Source organism: Alosa alosa, chromosome 8, assembly GCF_017589495.1.
Source record: "Alosa alosa isolate M-15738 ecotype Scorff River chromosome 8, AALO_Geno_1.1, whole genome shotgun sequence".
NCBI lineage: Eukaryota > Metazoa > Chordata > Actinopteri > Clupeiformes > Clupeidae > Alosa > Alosa alosa.
The window spans coordinates 15,307,070-15,327,264 of NC_063196.1; the positions used below are offsets into that span (position 1 = coordinate 15,307,070).

The 20,195-nt window shown below is 40.7% G+C and overlaps 1 protein-coding gene across 4 annotated transcripts; it reads right to left on the reverse strand.

Moving 5' to 3' along the window:
• Positions 1–782: 782 nt before the first annotated feature.
• On the reverse strand, positions 783–20,160 carry LOC125298963 (hemicentin-1-like). Of its 4 annotated transcripts, none has more exons than XM_048249954.1 (25): positions 19,843–20,160; positions 17,280–17,397; positions 16,812–17,060; positions 15,903–16,160; positions 14,828–14,860; positions 14,382–14,627; positions 14,029–14,076; positions 13,060–13,308; positions 12,189–12,452; positions 11,629–11,883; positions 10,612–10,665; positions 10,208–10,456; positions 9,049–9,318; positions 7,998–8,252; positions 7,547–7,594; positions 6,887–7,135; positions 6,140–6,421; positions 5,566–5,820; positions 5,155–5,403; positions 4,627–4,878; positions 2,532–2,828; positions 2,115–2,384; positions 1,639–1,941; positions 1,123–1,371; positions 783–974 (listed from the first exon to the last, which is right to left on the reverse strand). In XM_048249954.1, the coding sequence occupies exons 1-25, from the start codon at positions 19,957–19,959 to the stop codon at positions 952–954; spliced, it is 5,142 nt and encodes a 1,713-aa protein (XP_048105911.1). In that variant the 5' UTR covers positions 19,960–20,160; the 3' UTR covers positions 783–951. The 4 variants fall into 4 exon arrangements, with proteins under 4 accessions (XP_048105911.1, XP_048105914.1, XP_048105913.1 ...); XM_048249957.1 differs by having other exon boundaries at positions 17,280–17,303; positions 19,843–19,928; XM_048249956.1 differs by having other exon boundaries at positions 17,280–17,393; positions 19,843–19,873.
• Between the last annotated feature and the right edge of the window lie 35 nt (positions 20,161–20,195).

Below are 20,195 nucleotides of genomic sequence, written 5' to 3' on the forward strand. Positions count from 1 at the left end.
AGAGAGAGAGTGTGTATGTGTTTGAGTGAGAAAGATCAAGATATATTCATGTGTCAGTCGAAATTATGTCTGTGTATGTGCCAGTAGGTATTGTGTAAGACATCTTTCCAAGGTTCCATCAGGTTAACTGAGGTGACTACCAGCTATGTCTGTCGTGGCTTAAGTCGGTATGACAACATGCGCAGTGGGGATGTTGCCAGTGGCAACGACACCACTGAGGGCCACATCTCAGCATCAGCATATTGTCATCCTCCCACTCCAACACACTCCAAACATGACCCTCTCCTTCTCTCCATCTCCCCTGCAACACTTTCTCTCTCTCCTTTACTCCAACACACTCTCTCTTGATTTTTCTCCCTCTCTCTTACTCTTGCCTTTTCCTTCTCATTTTCTCATGCTACATACTCACCTGTATGAGGCCTATGTTTATGTGTGGTATGTATGTTATGAACTTCCTTGTCAAAAAAGAAAGGCATGAATAAAGATAGGCACAAAAAAGACTCATTAACTTCTGCATGTGGCACCCCACCTGTCATGTCTCCATTCCCCACTAGTGGGGCCCGCCCCACACTTTGAGAACCACTGCTCTAGTGCCTGGATTCTTAGCCTTACAGGTGAGGACTTCTGAGGCCATAGCACTTTTGAAAGTAATGCCAAACTTGTTTGTATGGACCCTTTCAAGAGAGTTCCATTATCAGCATCATAGTTGGCCCCACAAGACTTCCTTTTTAACATTCCATATGTTATCTTAATGTAGAGGAAGTAGATTGGGGCCCAAATAGAATGTTCAAGCATTGTTTTTGTTTTTATTGATGAAAGGGTCTATATTGTATTTTTCCATCAAGGGTCATGGTTTCCAAGCAATACAGGGAGCATTCTTTTAACAATCACTAACTTAAAGGAAGAACTGTTAGATAGACCAGATATTTATTTTAGAAAAAATATCAGGATTTAACAACCACACCAGTCAGGATCTGCAGAACATAGAAACAGTAGAGAACATAAATGAATTACAATCACATCAAAGTAAACATTTCTATACAAGACTGAAAATATATATTCCCAAGTACAACAACCTGATATTAATGATAATATTCTTTATATAGATACACTGTATTTTACCTGTAAGGTCAATCGTTGCAGTTGCAGTAGCGATCTTTCCAGTGAAAGTATTCTCCGCTTTGCATACAATGGTTTCAGTTGCCGCATATTTACTGAGAGTGAGATCCACCTTACTGCCATGTAGTGTTTTCCCATAGATCTCCCATGTGTAGAAGCAGAATGTGGTGCAGACAGCTGAGCACTCAAACGTGGCCGTCACACCTACTTGCACTGAGCTTGGGCCAGTGATAGTGACCGTCTTTGGGCCATCTGCAAGAAATGGAGAGGGCAGAGAGAGGTTAAAGAGCATCTATATAAAAACACCTACTCCTAAATAGTCCATGGCAACATACTTGTAGCAATGATTATTTTTATAATCATCACATTCTCTTATAAGTAAAATGTAGTGTTATACAGTATGCTTCAGAAATGTGTTCAGCATTCTCCCTGCATATCGTCCATGTTATCCTTTGCACATCCTTTGCTCATTTGTCAAAGATTTTTTTATCAGAAAAAATATGACAGTGGTAAACTCACCAATCAGCTCAATGGAAAGGCTAGCACTGGTGTAGCTTGTAGGGACAGTATGGACGTCTGGATTAGAAGCTGTACAGAGGAGAACACCGACATCAGCCTCACTTGCTGACCTGATCGAGAATGTGGCATTTGTGGACACAACTTTATCCCCCAAAGTCCACTCGTAGGTGCATGCTGGGTAGCACTGAGAGGAGCAGTGTAAGGTTGCTGAAGATCCAGGGAGAAGGCGAAGGACATCAATCGGTTTCTGTCTCAATATTTTTCCACCAGAGATAGATGCTATGTCAGGAGTTCCCGGCCCATCTATGAAATATAAGGCACACTGGTTGTATGTGGAATATAATCTGTTTAAAAAAAACTACTAGGCAATATTGACTATATTGTGCCAAGGTTAAAATAACCACCCATGTGTAGGGGCAGATCAAATACATTCACAAAGATGTACACAACCATATCATACATTCTCATGTACTTACAAATGACATTCAACTCGTATGGGATTCCAGGGATGACTTTTCCTTGCTCTGTAACAATACACTGATACACGCCTGTATCAAATGGATGGAGTGGATCAAATATAAGAAAAACATTATCGTCAGAAAGATGGACGCTGACACTTGTAGACAATGCTTCCCCATTTCTGGTCCACTGAATATAAGATCCTTGCTCTGCTCCAGCACACTGCAGTGAATACAACCTGTTTGTTCTTGGTTGTGCTTCAGTGTTGGGCTGAACTGCAATTGGATCTGGTGAAGGGAGAAAAAGATTGTTTTATTGATTTAATATGTGAGCAGCAAATAAGGTATTACCCAGCACTGAAACCTTTGTCATCATCAGTCTTTCCTTGAAAAAAAAAAGTTACAGCTCTGTTACACATGAAATGCCTTCCTTACCAGTCACATTGATAGCCATCATGACAGTCTCAGACTGGCCAGAGAGAATGTTGACCGCAGTACACTGCAGCAGCTCCGTCTGAATGTAGTCTTCCACACTGATGACCAGCCTGTTGCCCAGCACAGCCTCCCCTCCCTGGAGGATGGGCACAGACACTGACTCCCCAGTGAGGGTTCTCCCTTCGAAACGCCATGTGATGTTACATGCAGGAACGCAGTCAGCAAGGCAATAGTAGGAGAATGTGTTCCCTACTATCACAGATGATGGTCCTTTAATGGTTACATCCTTAGGCCCCTCTGAGGAACATCAAACACAGAAAATACCAATAATCTCATTTCCCATATACACTGAGACCCTGACAGTCACCAAACCTTTTATAATAATAATAATAATAATTATTATTATTATTATTATTAGTAGTAGTAATATTGATGTTTTTGTCGTTGTTGTTATTATGACCGCCGCGCAGCGAAGGTTTAGTCAGATTTTTTATTTTTATTTTATTTTTCGCATGTCCAAATTTCCGTCAAGGATTCCCAGGACACTGAAAGACCAGGGTACACGAAACTTGGTGGGCATGTAACCCCACATGGATAGCATGGAACCATTGTTTTTCGTTTTGATCTGTAGCCCCCCCGCTGGACTGGACCCCCGAAAGGAGGGTAGGGCAGACACAGTTTTCTGTGAATATCTCAAGAACCGTAGGCAGGGCTCTACAGTGCGCCCATTTCACTCGCACATGCGAGTAAAAATGATACTGTGCGAGTGCAAAAAAATATTTAGGCGCACTGGTGCGAATGACTTCTAACCATGTAAATGTTTGTCTACAAAATACACCGCAACATCGAGAAACATTACTGGTGCAAACCATAGAATCACGTCGCGAATGCAGCATAAAAACCTACACCTCCCATCAACGTTAGCAGTTTCGCGTTGTGACTCGCTAGTAGTCGCTTCTATCAAATCCAAGAGCGCGCAGAAAAAGCGGAAAGTTAGACTAGCCAGCCAAGATGCAAAGATTGAAGAAATTAGTTCTTCTATCCACCGAATTCATTGGATATAGGAGGAACAGGATGATATTCTGAGAATGCAGTGAGAGAAGGAAAGGTAACCTAACATGCCTTTAGCCCAGTTGACGATTGGCTGCAATATGCAAAATATAGCTGTAGCTTAACGGGCACAAAAGTAGCCTCCCGTAATACTCCCATTTTATTCAAAGGTATAACGCTACTGACAACTCCAGGCTTCCACGCATGCTTGTTTGTTTACACCGAATACAAGCTGAAGTGCAAAACGAAAGTAGGCCTAACGTTTGCCTACTGATCTTTAAAATCCTGTTTCCTGTAGCCTAAATGTTGTCAGTCATTCTTAATATTAGCAATTGGTACACTGGCATGTTTAACTGTTAGCTGCAGTATAATGTTAGATTATGTGTAAATTAAGTACATGACTGTGCGCCCAAATTTTTGTCTGTGCTCCAAAAAATTTTAACGCACAAGTGCTCTTGAAAAAAAATGTTAGTGTAGAGCCCTGGTAGGGTTTAGGAGGACCATTTTTTTTTTGTATGTTGATCTCAAGGGGCCATGTTAACCCATTCCATGTGCACACATGTGCATAAACAGATACACACGCACACACATACATTCACAGTAATCATATATGATGACGATACTCACACAGTAGACATATGTACGCATGCATGCACATGCACAAACACACATATGCAGGCAAACACACAAGCACACACACACACACACATAAACATAAACGTGTACACGCACACATTTCAAGAATTTCTCAGAATTATGAACAGGCAAGATGGGGGTGGGGTTGTATAAAATGAATTTTACATGTGAAATCTATGAACTAATCATGTTTTGGTACTTGTTGTCTAGCAGATACCAGTGAGAATTGAGTGTGGATAATGCAATTTAGTGAGACAGTTAGAATCATATAGGCCTTTCAGCATGATTTATTTTTGTGGAAAAAATGTGCTTGACTGGGCGGCAGTCATATTTTGTACTGTTCTGCAGTACATCTAGTTTATTATGCAACATATTACCAGTACTTATTGAAAAATTGAAAGTTACTTACGTGCCATCCAAACATTACTGATGGATTCCACAAAAAGGCCAGATAAAGTGTTCTGTGCTTTACAAATCACAGTTGCTAATGTGGTCTCAGGTGGTGCCGTGTAATGTAGTTTACGGGAGTTTGTCCGTGTTTGGTCACCGATATACCAGCTGTAGTTACAGGATGGGTAGCACACAGCTGAGCACACAAATGTGGACTCGACTCCATTCGCCAACATTTTAGGTGCTGTGATACTGACATTTAAAGGTCCCTCTGAAAAGAATACCAATGTGTCACGTTACTGTTGAAGAAACATAAGGATTGAGTAATAACAGTGCTATCTTTTATGCCATCACTAATGGCAAATTGTGGGAGTTGGCTGTCTGATAGTCCTCTAAATGGAAAGAGTTGATATTGTTTTAGTAGTCATCAGATAAACAGGGATAGCTTTGTCATAAGACATCTGGAGTAGCTCCTCCGTCACAGACTAAGGGAAGTTTGCAGTCATCTTCATCACCCATGAAAGCATTCGTCAAATACACAACGTACCTGCCACTTGCAGAATTTTGGTAAAGCTGGCAGTCTTTCCAGTCATTGGATTCTTAGCCTCACAGCTGAGAGCTTGTGGTGGTGAAAGTCCACGAAGATAAAAGTCAAGTTTGTTTCCCTGCACTGTTTTTCCAGCCACATTCCAGGTGAATGTGCAAGGAGGGGAGCAGTATGCTAAACACTCAAAAGTGTATGGTACACCCACTGTGACCACATCCACCCCTTCAATCTTCACAGATTTAGGCCCCTCTATTTTCAGAAAAAGACAAGCACAATAAAAATAGCTCATGTTATACTATACTATACTTAATACGAAATACCTTAAAATATCTTATACAAAATAGCCCTGGTGTTATCATAATGTTATTAGGTTAATATTATTGCTGTTGTCTGTTGAAGGCATTTACTTACCTTCCACCCAAACAGTGACAGCGGATTCTGCAATAAGGCCAGATAGGATGTTTTGAGCCTTGCAAATCACAGTAGCTGATTCAATGTCAGCTGGTGTTGTGAACTGTAGTTCGCTGCCGCCAGTTTTCCAGGTTTGGTCATCAATGAGCCAATCATAAGTACAGGAAGGGTAACAAAAAGCAGAGCAGACAAATGTGGCCTCGGCTCCAATCACCAGTTTTGTAGGTGCGGTGAGACTGACATTTAACGGTCCCTCTGGGAAAAGAACACACGTGCAACATTTGCAGTCAAGACATGTAAGGATCACAAAGTGATAGTGCCAACTTATCTGCCATCAGTGATGTGCAAAGGTCTTAGGGTTTAATACTCCACTATAGCCTTCTTAGATGAAAAGAGTTGATGTAGTTTTAGTAGTTATCAGACAAATAATGATACCTTTGTCAACAGAAATAGGAATAACTCATTGTAATAAAATAATGCAATAACTCTTCCCAACAGATTAAGTTATTTCACTCTCATCAGCATCAGCTTCTTCTCTCATGAGAGTACCCACACACACCACACACAACTGTACCTGCCACTTGCACTGTCCTGCTAACACTGGCAGTCTGTCCTGTGGCTGGGTTCTTAGCTTCACAGTTGAGGGTAAGGGTTAGGTTTTGGGTTAGATCCTGTGGTGGCAACAGCTGGGGAAGAACAAAGTCAAGGCTGCTTCCGTGTGATATCTCCCCTTCAACACTCCAGCTGTATGTGCAGGCTGGGGAGCAGTTAGCAAAACACTCGAAACTGGTCGGGACTTTTACAGTGACCACATCTACTCCTGTGATCTCCACAGATGTGGTCCCCTCTTTTATGTCTAAATTGAAAAAGAGAAACAGAGGGCTCTTTTAAATTCATAACTGGTAAGACAGAAATGCACTTTTAGTCAATTTGTTTTTATTCTTTTACATTTTTTATTTTTTATTCTTATATGTTAAGTGAGTGTTGTACTTTGAGAGCAAAGATTAACCGGAGTCAAATTCCTTGTTTGTTTACGCAAATTCTGATTCTGATTTTTAAATTTGCCAGTTTGAACTGATCATATTATATCATATTACACACCATTGTAATGAGGAAAAGAAATACCATAGACAACATACATACATACACAAATAGTACAAACGGTATATTCACACTCCTCACTCTAAAATCACATCTGTGTTCAATGGCTTAACACACACACACACAGTGCATGAAGTCGTCTCCCACAGACAAGAGTATTTTACTCTTGTGACAGCTGCATCCCTATTAAAAGTAGCCTACCCATCACACACCACAGTACCTGATGCTTGCACAGTTCTGTTAACACTGGCTGTCTTTCCAGAGGCCGGATTCTTAGCCACACAGTTGAGGACTTCTGGTAGAGACTGTCCAGAAAACGTGAAGTCAATCACACTTCCCGGAATTATTTTCCCATTCACATTCCAGGTGTATGTGCAGGGTGGATAGCATTCAGCAGCACACACAAAACTGTACGGGAGTCCAATTGTAAGCACATCCTCCCCGATGATCTTCAAAAACTGAGGACCATCTGTTTAAAAAAACACATTAAAACGATTTTAAGATTAAGTAAGACTAATACATGCAGCAGAACAGTCTAAATTCTCATTTTTTAACAGACATACTCTGATTTCAGGGCATCACTCGTTCACTACATAATGAATATCCAGCATGTAGTTATTCACTATATATTGTCCTATATAGGGAATTACCGGTACTGGTGGTCCCAAACTCGGGCATTGATGTATATGTGGATATATGTCTCAACTGTGTTTTTGGTAGTAGTAGTTTCATAGTTTTTGGTAGTTGATTCTGTGTACTATGAAAGAAAACATGCATTCGTAACATTGGGGCTAGTGACATGCCTCCATAACCAAAAACACAGCACAACTACAACACACGAGACTGATTATTAGTGACTGGACAGGATGCCTGGACTCACATGGTGTGTTGGTGTTCATTCTCTCCAGCTCCTGACTGGCGGTACCTCCTGAAACACATTGCACCCCTCCTTCACAATTGAAAGCTAACACATTCATAACCTGAATAGCCGGGCTACACTGGCTGTACATGAAGCACTCCCTTCACGGAGTGTAAAAATGGTTTTAGTTTCTGGTCTAATTTTTTTGGAATATATGAACCGTTTTCATGTCTGGTGTGGCCAGTTCCATTGATTATAGTGGAAGCTAACTGTTGTAGCACACGCTCCGCGAACAGAACGCTTCAGTTATATGTGCCTGGTGTAGCCTGCCAGTAACAGTGAAAACCAGCTCGCCACCTTTCCATTTAATTTGATTCAAATAGATTGTTTTTTATGTAATGCATATTCAGCACAGATAATATTAAACTTCTTTATTTGTCTTTACTGTATCTATTAAAAGGGATACACATACCGGTCAATGAAAAAGTGACCGTGGATTCCACATAAATACCAGATAAGGTGTTTTGTGCCTTGCAAGTCACAGTGGTTTTTGTGTTGGATGGTGCTGTGTACTGCAGCTCATTGGTGATGTTTGCCCATGTTTGGTCACCAATGAACCAGCTATAGATACAGGAAGGGTGGCAGGAAGCCACAGAGCACACAAATGTATACTCATCTCCATTCACCAGCGTTTTGTGTGCGGCAATACTGACATTCAAAGGTCCCTCTGAAAAGAATATACATGGGACATGATTAGAAGTCAAGAATAAGGCTTAAAAATTGACAAGACAAATATACTGTACATGTCATCACTTCAAGTCAAATTAGTTGTGGGAGTTGCTGTTTGACATAGTCCTGTAGTGTTGAGGTAGTTCTAAAAGCTAATTAAAGTTATATTAAAGTTATATTAAAGTTCATACTCTAAGCCTTAAAGTCATTGTAATGCACCACTAGGATAAAATACACAATGCATACAAAAACAGTAATTTGATAATTGTCACTGTTTACTTTAATATCGCAGCTACGTTCAATGACTCAGTCCTTACACACACCCAGTAGCCTGGAAAATCCAGACCTTGATAATCTAGAAAGATTAAGGGTCTGGCCACGAACAATGTAATGGCCCAACTCGAGGGGCGGCACCAAGCATGCATTTGAAAATCTCCCTGCATGCAATTAGATAACACTAGACCAATGTTTACTCTGAATGATTCCGGACTTCGACGCAATTGGATAACACTACGATCAATGTTTCCAACGTTGCAGCGCTGTCGCCATCAGTTTAGCTCGCCTCTGGCCCGCCTATATCAGATACGATTTGATTGGTTCCACGGGATGCAAGGGGAAAAAGTAACGTGCATCATTGCCAGAGTGTCTCTCAGAGACAATTCCATTGTGCTCTTGCGAGAACTCTGGATTTCCAGGGTACACACCCAGTAGGCCTACATGAATTCCTCCCCTACAGACACACAGCGATTTCACCCCCACCAGTAAAAGCACCCATCCTTCACACCCCACAGTACCTGCTACTGGCACCGTTTTGCTAACGGTGACCGTCTTCCCAGTGGCTGGATTCCTGACCTCACAGCTGAGGGGTAGTGTAGTCCATGGTGTTGAGCCTTCATGAAGAACCACGTCGATCTGAGAATATCTATGCACGGTTTCCCCATTCACATTCCAGGTGTAGGTGCAGGCCGGGGAGCATTCTGCTGAGCAATCGAAGGTGGACGGGACTCCCACTGACACTACATCCATCCCTTTAATCTCCACATGTATGGGTCCCACATTTATGTCTGTTTTTTTTTTAACAAAAAAGAAACAGAAGGCTCTTTTAAAATCTGAACAAAACAGAGAAATGCGAGTGCACTACTACTACATTGTTAACTGCCGCTACTGTAGTTTATTTAGTATTTAAGTATTTCTTTTATCTTTGACTGTCTCTATTGTGCAGTGGAGTTTTTTATATTTATTTATTATACGGCTCTTCACAATGCAAGTAGAATGCTCCATTGACTTGAATGGGATTTCCGAAAGTTCTAACGGTCATTTTTTCTTGGGAAAGGACCTCTGAAAACAAGAATGACCGCTGTCAATGGCAACGGAGTTTGTGCCTGGAACTTCATTCAAAAGTGAAAGCAGACGGTTGATCAGCGGTGTTCTAAAGAATGTTTGATTCGAGGTTCAGCGTGTGTTGCGAACTATTTGTTTCTCAGCAAAAGCCACGACGAAACGGTAACAAATAAGTGTAAAGAGACATATCATGGAGTTTATTGTTTTGGCAAGTAGCCGTATAATAAGCGGGATAATGTATAGAACGCCCGGTTCGCCCTGTCGGGACTTATTTTCCCCATAATGACCGGCGTTCTATACATTATCCCTTACATACTTACTTTTTCTGCTGTAAGTGCATGTTGTGTGTGATGTCCATATGCTACTGAGACCTTGAATTTCCCCTTGGGGATCAATAATGTATCTATCTATCTACTCATTGTAATAGAAAACAGGTATCCTCTTATCTAACTCTGGGGTAGAAGGCAAATAAGCCAATTTTCCAAAAAGTTGGCGTAATAGCATGCCTGAGTTCACTCTTTCCTCACATGGTGGCTCTCACCCTCACTCTCACTCTCTTGGCATCTCAGCTGCATCATTCATGAAAGCACCCATCATCACCCATCACTGTACCTGCCACGCGCACTGTCTTGCTCGTGCTGGCGAACACTCCGGTGGCTGGATTCTTAGCCACGCAGCCGATGAATTGGGGAGCAGCAGGGCCACCAATACTGATGCCGATGTAGTCTCCATGTCCAGTTGCCCCATCGATGGACATGGTGTACGTGCAGGGAGGATAGCATTTTGCAGAACATGTGAAATTGTACGAAACTCCAACTGTGATCGCATCAGCACCAGAGATCTTTACAGACTGAGGCCCATCTGTTTAAAACAAGACATGAACTATTTTTAAACTGATATCTGGGGAGGCCAAGAGCCCAGTGTTCTTCATGAAAATGGTCATTGATAGAGGCATTGATGTATCCAATCTCATTAGACCGGTGATCAGATGCTGGCCACTGCATGGCTGGACTCACATGGTACTTTGGTGGTGGTGGTGCTCTTGGGCTTCTCTCCAGCTGTCTCTTCTCCTGAAACACATCACATGCCCAAGCTTTATTATTGGGTTAGCGCTTTGGACTTGTAACCGGACGGTTGCCGGTTTGAACGCCGACCAGTAGGAACGGCTGAAGTGCCCTTGAGCAAGGCACCTAACCCCTCACTGCTCCCCGAGCGCCGCTGTTGTTGCTTCACCTCACTGTGTGTTCACTGTGTGTTTCACTAATTCACGGATTGGGATAAATGCAGAGACCAAATTTCCCTCACGGGATCAAAAGAATATACTTTACTATTATCCAAGGTTTACACAGTTTACTGTTTAACTGTTTGATGGGCCACACATCTAGGCACTTTATGACCACTTACATTTTCTTTACAAAGTCATGTGAAACGATAATGTTTTCAAATAAATTTAAATAATCAACTCATCTCTACTCATCACTGTGATGAAGTCTGAATCTTTTTCATTCCATTTATAGATAGATAGATAGATAGATAGATAGATACTTTATTGATCCCCAGGGGAAATTCAAGGTCTCAGTAGCATACAGACATCACACACACATTTACTAACAGCAGAAAAAAGTAATTAAAAGTATATAATATAAAAAACACAACTAAGCAATAAGGACAGTAGAAGATAAAGAATATACTAAAATACAAATGATACTAAATAACACTTAATCTAAATCAATTCTAAAAACAGTATCCACATAGTGGGTGATTAATCAAGAGGCGCTTGCAATGACTGAGGCAGGGACTGAGCTTGTGATTCTCTGTGCTTAGTAAGGTAAGGTGCTCTGTGTGAGTGAGTGTCATGGTGATGGTGCAAATGAGTAAGTCCAACAGTGCAAGAATAAAGTCTAGAGACCAGCATAAAATAAATATTAAATATAAAATGTATTCAAATGTAGGCATTACAGATTTGTTATTACATATTCAAGATATACTCATTGTTATAATACAATTATTGTTATTGTCTATCACTTACTCACCTTCTACTGAGACAGTGACAGAGGATTCCACAAAAAGGCCAGATAGGGTGTTTTGAGCCTTGCAAATCACAGTTGCTGATTTGGTGTCTGATGGTGGTGTGTATTGTAGTTCACGGCTGTCATTTTTCCACGTTTTGTGATCAATGAACCAATCATAGCTACACGAGGGGTCGCAAATAGCAGAGCACACAAATGTACACTCAACTCCATTTACTAACTTTTCTGGGGCTGAGATAGTGACATTGGAGGGTCCATCTGAAAAAAACAAAACATGTGCACCACATAATTGTCACCAGACAAATAGTGACAATCTTTTGTCAAAATACTTATGTATAGGCCACTGTAATGCAACACCAGAATAACAAACATAACACATGCATACGCAAATAGTTTCCAGATCACCACATCATTATTACATTATTATTACTCTTACACTACACTGTTACACTATTACTCTTTAGACACACTCTTTGCTCTTCCTTCACAGACTGAGCTCTTTCTCTCTCTCAGCATCAGCTTCATCACTGACCAAAGCACCCATCCACCACCCACCACTTTACCTGCCACTGGCATTGTCTTAGTAACGCTGACAGTCTTTCCTGAGGCTATATTGGTGACCTCGCAGTTGAGGACTTGTGGCGCTGCAAGTCCATCCATAACAACGTCAATGACCATTGATCCATGTAGTGTCTGCTGCCCATTCACAGTCCATGTGTATGTGCAAGATGGAGAGCATTCTGCAGAACACTCATAGGTATAATGGACTCCGACTGTTATCACATCCACCCCTGTGATCTCCACAGACGTGGGCCCCTCTATGGCGTCTATTAAAACAAGAACAGAGGGCCCTTTTAAAACCATCAGAACTCATCGGAACAAGCATATCATACACTGCCTATAAAAAGTCTATAGCCCCATGCTAAAGTTGACTAAAAAGAGGAATAAAAAAAATCATCTTTTGGAAATGGATCTTAATTCCTTAATTAAAAAATGAGGAAAAATCCAACCTTTAAGGACACTAATTTTCTTTGTCAATGAATAATGTATCGTAAATAAATAAATGTTCTCCATTAGGGTGCATAAGTATTCATACCCCTATGTTAAACCTTGATGTTGAATTCCCATAGAGGCAGGCAGATTTTTATTTTTAAAGGCCAGTTATCCTGATAAAGTTCCCTTGGCCTTTGGAATTAAAATAACCCCACATCATCATCTTTTTAGTCAACTTTAGCATGGGGCTGAAGACTTTTTTATAGGCACTGTATATCATTGTATTACAGTATACTAGGAATACCATACACACAACAATGAATGAAGGGTCCCCAGACCCATTCTCAATCTCAATTGAGATTTGAGAGGTGGTCTGGTCTCAGCCAGGTATTCATTATCAACCACATCACCAATGAGGACACCTATCACAGACCACTGTACCTGACACTGGCACACGTTTGGTAATGTTGGCCGTCTTTCCTGTGAGTGGATTCTTAGCTTCGCAGTAGAGAACTTGTGGTGGCGCTGGTCCAGGAATAGTAAGGTCCATCTGACTTCCATGAACTATGCTCCCATCCACATTCCAAGTGTATGTGCAGGGTGGGTAACATTCTGCAGAACATGTGAAATGGTTCGAGACACTTATTTTTATCACATCCGCCCCGGTGATCTCCAAAGAATGAGGGCCATCTGTTACAAACAAGACATTCAAAATAGTTGTAAAATGATATATGGGGAGACATACAGTATAAACGCAGAATGATTTCATGTACAAACTGATCATTGCACTTTAACATATGTACCGTTTTTTGCAGTGTGCAGAGGTCAGAAGTCCAGTTTTGCAGTGTGCAGAGGAAAAGTCCGGCTTCAGAAAGTAAAAGTCCTACCACATTTTTGTTCCAACCATTCACTTAATCAGCTAATTCTAATTAGCAGAACTTTTAAGCCAGGTAGATCAGCTAATTAGTGGAATCATCTGTGTTAAGTGCACAGGTACCAATACATGGCAGGAATTTATTACTTTCTGAAGCTGGACTTTTACATCTCTGTGCAGTGGACATACGAGTTTCAGTTTCATTGGAAACTTTGATGTTTTAAAGGCATCCGATGCAGATTTTTTTCTACAGGGGCTCTCCCTACAGTTGTGGGGTATCCATACTTTATACAACTGTCATGAATACCACTCATGGCTTGCACCTATCCCCTGGACACGTCTCTGAAGAGCCATGTCCACAAACAAGGTAACATTACATTTCATACAAATAGTAGACTATTGTACAATTTCTGTTAAGCAATTTGTGATTCTCCAGGTAGGGGGAGAGCGAAGCTGCAAGGCTGGAGGTGAGCAGCTCACAGTACAACTGTATGACAGTGACGTTCAGGGACTGTCCACTGCATGGCTGGACTTACATGGTCTCTTGGTGGCAACAGTCGGTGGCATCTCACTGACAGTACGATCTGTACCAGATTGCAAAACAGAGAAACTATTATTACTTTATAAAATTGTTCATTTGAAATGGCAGTGGTCATTGTAAAACAAATTCTGAATAATGTACACCAGATATGCATACCAAAATAGTTCCCACATTATCTATTAATTCATCGTCTTTACTTTAATTCCATACATGTGTTCAATGAGCCAGTCCATACACACACACCCTTTACTCCTCCCTCACAGACGAAGGTATTTTACTGTCTTGGCATCAGCTTCATCACTCCAAGCATCAGCTTCATCACTCCAAGCACCCCCCCCATCATAGTACCTGTAACTCCCACAGTCTTGTTAATGCTGGCGGTCTCTCCCGTAGTTGGATTCGTAGCCTCGCAGTTGAGGATTTGTGGCATAAATCCTCCAGCAGTGAAGTCGATCCCATTGCCATGGAGAATCTGGCCATTCACATTCCAGGTGTACGTGCAGTATGGGTAGCATTCAGCAGAGCACAAGAAAGTGGACTTGACTCCCTCTGTGACCACATCTGCCCCGGAGATCTTTAAAGACCGAGGCCCATCTGTTTAACACAAGACATTAAAAAGTCTCACAATGATACCAGGCAAGGCAAATATAGACAATAATATACAGTATATACAATAATAATATATATATATTATTAACATATATATAAATGCAAACCGTTCACACATAAGCGTTCACACATTAGACAAAAGATGACTGATGATCAGTGATTGTGCATTGCTTAGCTGAACTCACATGGTTTGTTGTTCGTGGTGTTCTCAGCAGACTCTATAACACATCACATACCATCCATTATCATCCACAAACTCGGAGATATGCCAGTTGAAACCACCTCCCCAGCTTTTCGTTACATTTGATTCATTCATAGAATTCAATTCATTGATCATTAGCCCATTAATGTCTATAGTTGAAGTTTAAAGGAAAAGGTCATTAGTTCATCTGAATGCATTTTTTCCTATGATGTTCATAGAAATGCATTGAAAGTCATTGTCATGAAGCTACATTTCTCATCAATTGTACCTTCAACCAAACAGTAAAACATTTTTTTACAATAAATGTTTACTTAAAAGTGCTCTAAGCAATGTTGAGCATCACCAGTGTTGCTGTTTTTGGAGCCTGGGCTGTCCACAGAGACCGTATTCTTTTACAGTGTCAGGGCACAGGCAGCTAGCGGATGGTGAGGTGATGTTTGCAGTATGTGACAAAAAATGTTTTAGCTTAGAAACCGTGTAACATCGCTTAGTGCAACTTTAAGTGGCATAAATTCTTTGGCCATGTGATCACAGGAACCTGTATTTCCATATGTGTTTTTAGGAGTTGTGTAACCACAACAACTAAAAATAGTATGTTAACATAAATGACTATTTTAGAACTAAGTTACATCAAGTGGCTGGTTCTGTTGGATTGAGGAGAAGTTGTGTTTTATATGTTGAATATGTTTCAGTGCAAATCTGAAATTTATAATGTCAAATGATTGTTGAACTTTTTGTGATTATTTGCATTGTTTTTTTATTAAGCACAACTTTGACTACCAATTATGGCATGATAGATACGGTATGTGCAACCACAATGTTTAGTTTTGCCACGTGTAGTCTCACACCAAATATCAAGTCAATTCCACTTATAGAACTTAATCTGTGGGTCATTAATGGGTTAGTCTGCAATGACTTACTGTTTACTATTACAGTCTATTGAAGAAGAGCCCTTGCGCAGAACACAAGAACTCATCTCTCACAGGCTGAGCTATTTTGCTCTCTTAGCATCAGCCTCACCACTCAGGAAAGGCCCGGTCCACCACACACCACTGTACCTGTAACGTCCACAATCTTTTTAGCTCTGGCCGTCTTCCCTGTGGCGGGATTCTTAGCCTCGCAAACGAGGACTTGTGGCGCTGAAGGTCCGTGCATAACAACGTCCAGCTCGTTTCCATGTAGTATCTGCCCGTTCACATTAAAGGTGTATGTGCAGGGCGGGGAGCAATCAGCAGAACACTCAAAAGTGTATTTAACCCCCACTGTCATCACATCCACCCCTGTGATCTCCACAGACGTGGGCCCCTCTTTAACCACTGTTAACAAAAACAGCAGAAGGTTCTTTTAAAAGCATAACATCTACATTCATTATCATTCTTTATTTTAATAACATAACTGTGCTCAATAAGCCAGTCTTTATACACACCCTTAATTAATGTATTCTCTATTGCATTTTCCTAGCTGATCTAATGTATTTTAATACCTTTTTTTATTTAAATGCAGTTTAGCTTATTACTTTCATTTATGTTTCACTTTTCTTATTTGTTTTACCCACATTACGATTTATCCTTACTTTTTTATTCATTTTACCTATCTTACCACTTTTACTACAGTATATTTTAATGGTTCTTTTTTATGTTACTGTTATCTTTCATTTTTATTTATGTTTTATCTCACTTATTTTATTACATTTACCTTATTTATTGTTTTTTATGTTTTCATATTTCTTATTCATTTTACTGCTTTTACTATAAATGCACTTACTTTAAATATAGTTTAAATGTTGTGATTTGCTTGCTGATTCCCACTGATGATGTAAAGCACACTGAACTGCTTTGGTAAAAAATGTGCTATATAAATAAAATGCCCTTGCCTTGCCTTGCCTTTACTCTTCCCTTATTGACTGAGGTATTTCATTCCTGTCTTAACAGTTTCATAATAAAACTACATATCACACAACACAGTACCTTTCACTTGCACCGTCTTCTTAACATCGGCAGTCTCTCCTGTTGCAGGATTCTTAGCCACACAGTTGAGGACCTGTGGCGGCGTATATCCAGGAACAGAAAAGTCAATCCCGCTTCCGTGCACTGTCTGTCCATCCACATTCCAAGTGTACGTGCAGGGTGGGTAGCATTCTGCAGAACACTCAAAACTGTACGAGACTCCTATCTTCATCTCATCCGTCCCTGAGATCTGTGCAGACTGGGGTCCATCTGTTTAAAACACATCAAAAATAGATTTTTAAGACACATTTCATGAACTTGCAAAATATCCAATATAAACAGGCATAAATATTTGCCCCTTGTATATATGTAAATAAAAATGTATTTTCTTTTTTTACCACCACAATTATGTATGCAGTGACTTGAAATAAAAGCAAATACAGCACAACTGCATGATGTTCAGTGTTTACTTGCTTGACTGACACTCACATGGTTTCTGGGCTGCAGTAGCTCCTGTAACATAAAAAAAATCCCATCTTCCATTATCCACAATGTACACATCAAAACAGTGAGATTCCGTCACTTCAAACTTTTTCCCCAAACCTACCTGCCAGGAAGACGGACAGTAGAAAGAGACAGGCTGTTTGGGACATCGTTGTGCACCGACGACCTGGATGTAACCTCTCTTCCAGAACTTGTACCTGTCCTTATTTACATATATATATATCCCTATATATCCCTTATCTATAAATCCCTTCTGTGTGGTAGTGCACAGTTGTATCAGAGATAGGAACAAAGACTTTATCGCTCACTAGTTTTCAACTGATAATGATAATAAGTCAAGCTCCTTTAAAAAGCTCGGAAGGCATTCAGTGAAAAGCAAATCGTATCTTTTCCTTGCCTATCTAAAACACAAGCTATACAATTATATCTAAGATGTCCATTGTCCTCTCAGCAGTGCCAAGGGCTTGCTATACTTTCACACAAAGGACACTCCTTAGTTGTGTGTGATAAGGTATTATGCAGAGTCTAATTGTTATTCGCTGAAGAAAAGAAAACCTAGATCACATAATATTGGGTGGGTCTGTCACATTTTATGTTTACACCACAGATAATCAAATTCCCTTCCTTGGCCTTGTTCTCGGCGAAAAAGGGTGTCACCAACTCCCTGTGTATAAAGGGGTTCTTGTCTGACAAGAGAAAGGGATGAAAACAAATACACTCATACACAAACACATACATATTTTCAGTGTGTGTTAATGACAGTCAATGTGTTTGTAAAGACATATTGGGAACAAATATATTCATGAGTGATGTAGTAAGCACTTTCAAGCCAAAAGCAGTCTGTACCAGCTTACACACATGGACACATGCACACACTGGCACATCGGCAATGCACAAGGTTGAAGAGAAACAAAAACTAACTAAAAAATATACACACAGGCACACACACACACACACACACACACACACACAAAGAGAGAGAGAGAGAGAGAGAGACAGACAGACACATACACAGACAGACACACACGTGTGGGTATTTAAGGGGTTGTTCTCTCTTGATCTGGGCACTTTTCGGTTAGGCACATTCTGGTGCAGGCCCCTTTGGGTTAGCTCTCTCCCACTGGCACCTTCTTTTACTATATTTGAACATCATACTGACTTTGCCATACATACCCACATGAACACACTTGCATACATGTTTTTACTTTCCCCTAGACATCTTTCGCACCTTTCATACACAAAAGAAAACTGCCATGCTGAATGCTTCCTAATACCATGGCATTCTCCTAATTAAGCCATAAACTTCAGTAGCCTAAATGCAATGCTGCCTGTTTCATTACTTTGATAATATTTAGGCTGCTGATATTACATTACATAGGTTACGTTTCCCACTGTAAAAGGGTTGGCTATGTATGCGACTAGCAGCTTATTACCGCCATGCTAGTGAAGGTCATAGGTTTAGTTCGTTTTTTTTCTTCAGTAATTTTGTGTCAACAATTCCCAGGACACTGAAAGGCCAGGCTGCACAAAACTTGGTGGGCATGCAGCTCCACAATTCATAATTCCTGTGGGCAGCTCCTATAATTGCTGTCGAAAACCCCTAATGGCAGTATACTTATGCAATGCATACACACACATTTGGGTGTCACCATGTTTTGTCACTTGGTGCACACTTTTTGTAGTGAAGCACACACGTTTGCATAAAAAAATACAAACAGTTACACACATACACACGCGCGCCATACACACAGGCAGCACACACGTTTAAGCACTTCAAACAATTCAGACTGTGTATATTGTGTTGTATTCTTAAACAATCATTGAAGAAAAATTCCGGGTTTTAGCACTTTAAGGCCCTTTTCTGGTTTGTTTCGGATGAACTAGAGTGGTGGACACGGACATTTTGACGATTGGTCATGTCTCGACTTTTCTGATTCGTTTTGAATCGCCTTTTCACCTCTCAGGGTGGCTGGCAATGGGCATACTGTAGTAGGCTACTCAAACATGTCCTAAAACAACCCTTAACGTTCGTTTTCAAAACTGTGCAACTCACCGAGTGGTTAGTGGTGTTCGTTGATGTTCCAAAACAAGTAGCATAGCGAAATACAGTTTCTGTCGTCTTTTATTTGGCATTTTGTAAAATCCCATTGATTTCTGTTGGAAGACTCATTGCACGTTGATATTACTACTGCACCACCGTCTATGCTTCAGGTTCAAATACGAATCATACATTGCGCCGATATATTTGCTTTTAATAGTCAACGAACTCCACTAACCACTCGGTGAGTTGCACAGTTTTGAAAACGAACGTTAAGGGTTGATTTAGGACATGTTTGAGTAGCCTACTACAGTATGCCCATTGCCAGCCACCCTGAGAAGTGAAAAGGCGATTCAAAACGAGTCAGAAAAGTCGAGACAGGACCAATCGTCAAAATTTCAGTGTCCACCACAATTCATCCAAAACAAACCAGAAAAGGGCCTTAAAGTGCTAAAACCGGAATTTTCCTTTAACCAAGAGGAGAACATATATGACTTGATATTTACAAACCGAGTTATTGAGAGGATGTGGGAAGTAGTACTTGCAGTTTGCAAACAGTTGCTGGAGTAAGGTATGGAGAGCACTTTGGAACGTGCTTAATTTTCTTTGAGTAGCAAGTGTAACCATGCGGCGAACATATGCAGCACGTCTAGTTAATTAACGCATTCATTAGGCGGCTCGAGACCAATTATGTAAGTGGCTGTCATGTCGGGTGGCATCATCATGAGTGGGAGGCGGCTCCACCATTAACGCGCAAGATCCTCAGGATGCACCTGAGGGACTCAATTACAGCGCATGCTAGCAACAATTTCTATGTAAGACAGACATCGACCCATGGACAACGGAGAATAACAAAGAACATC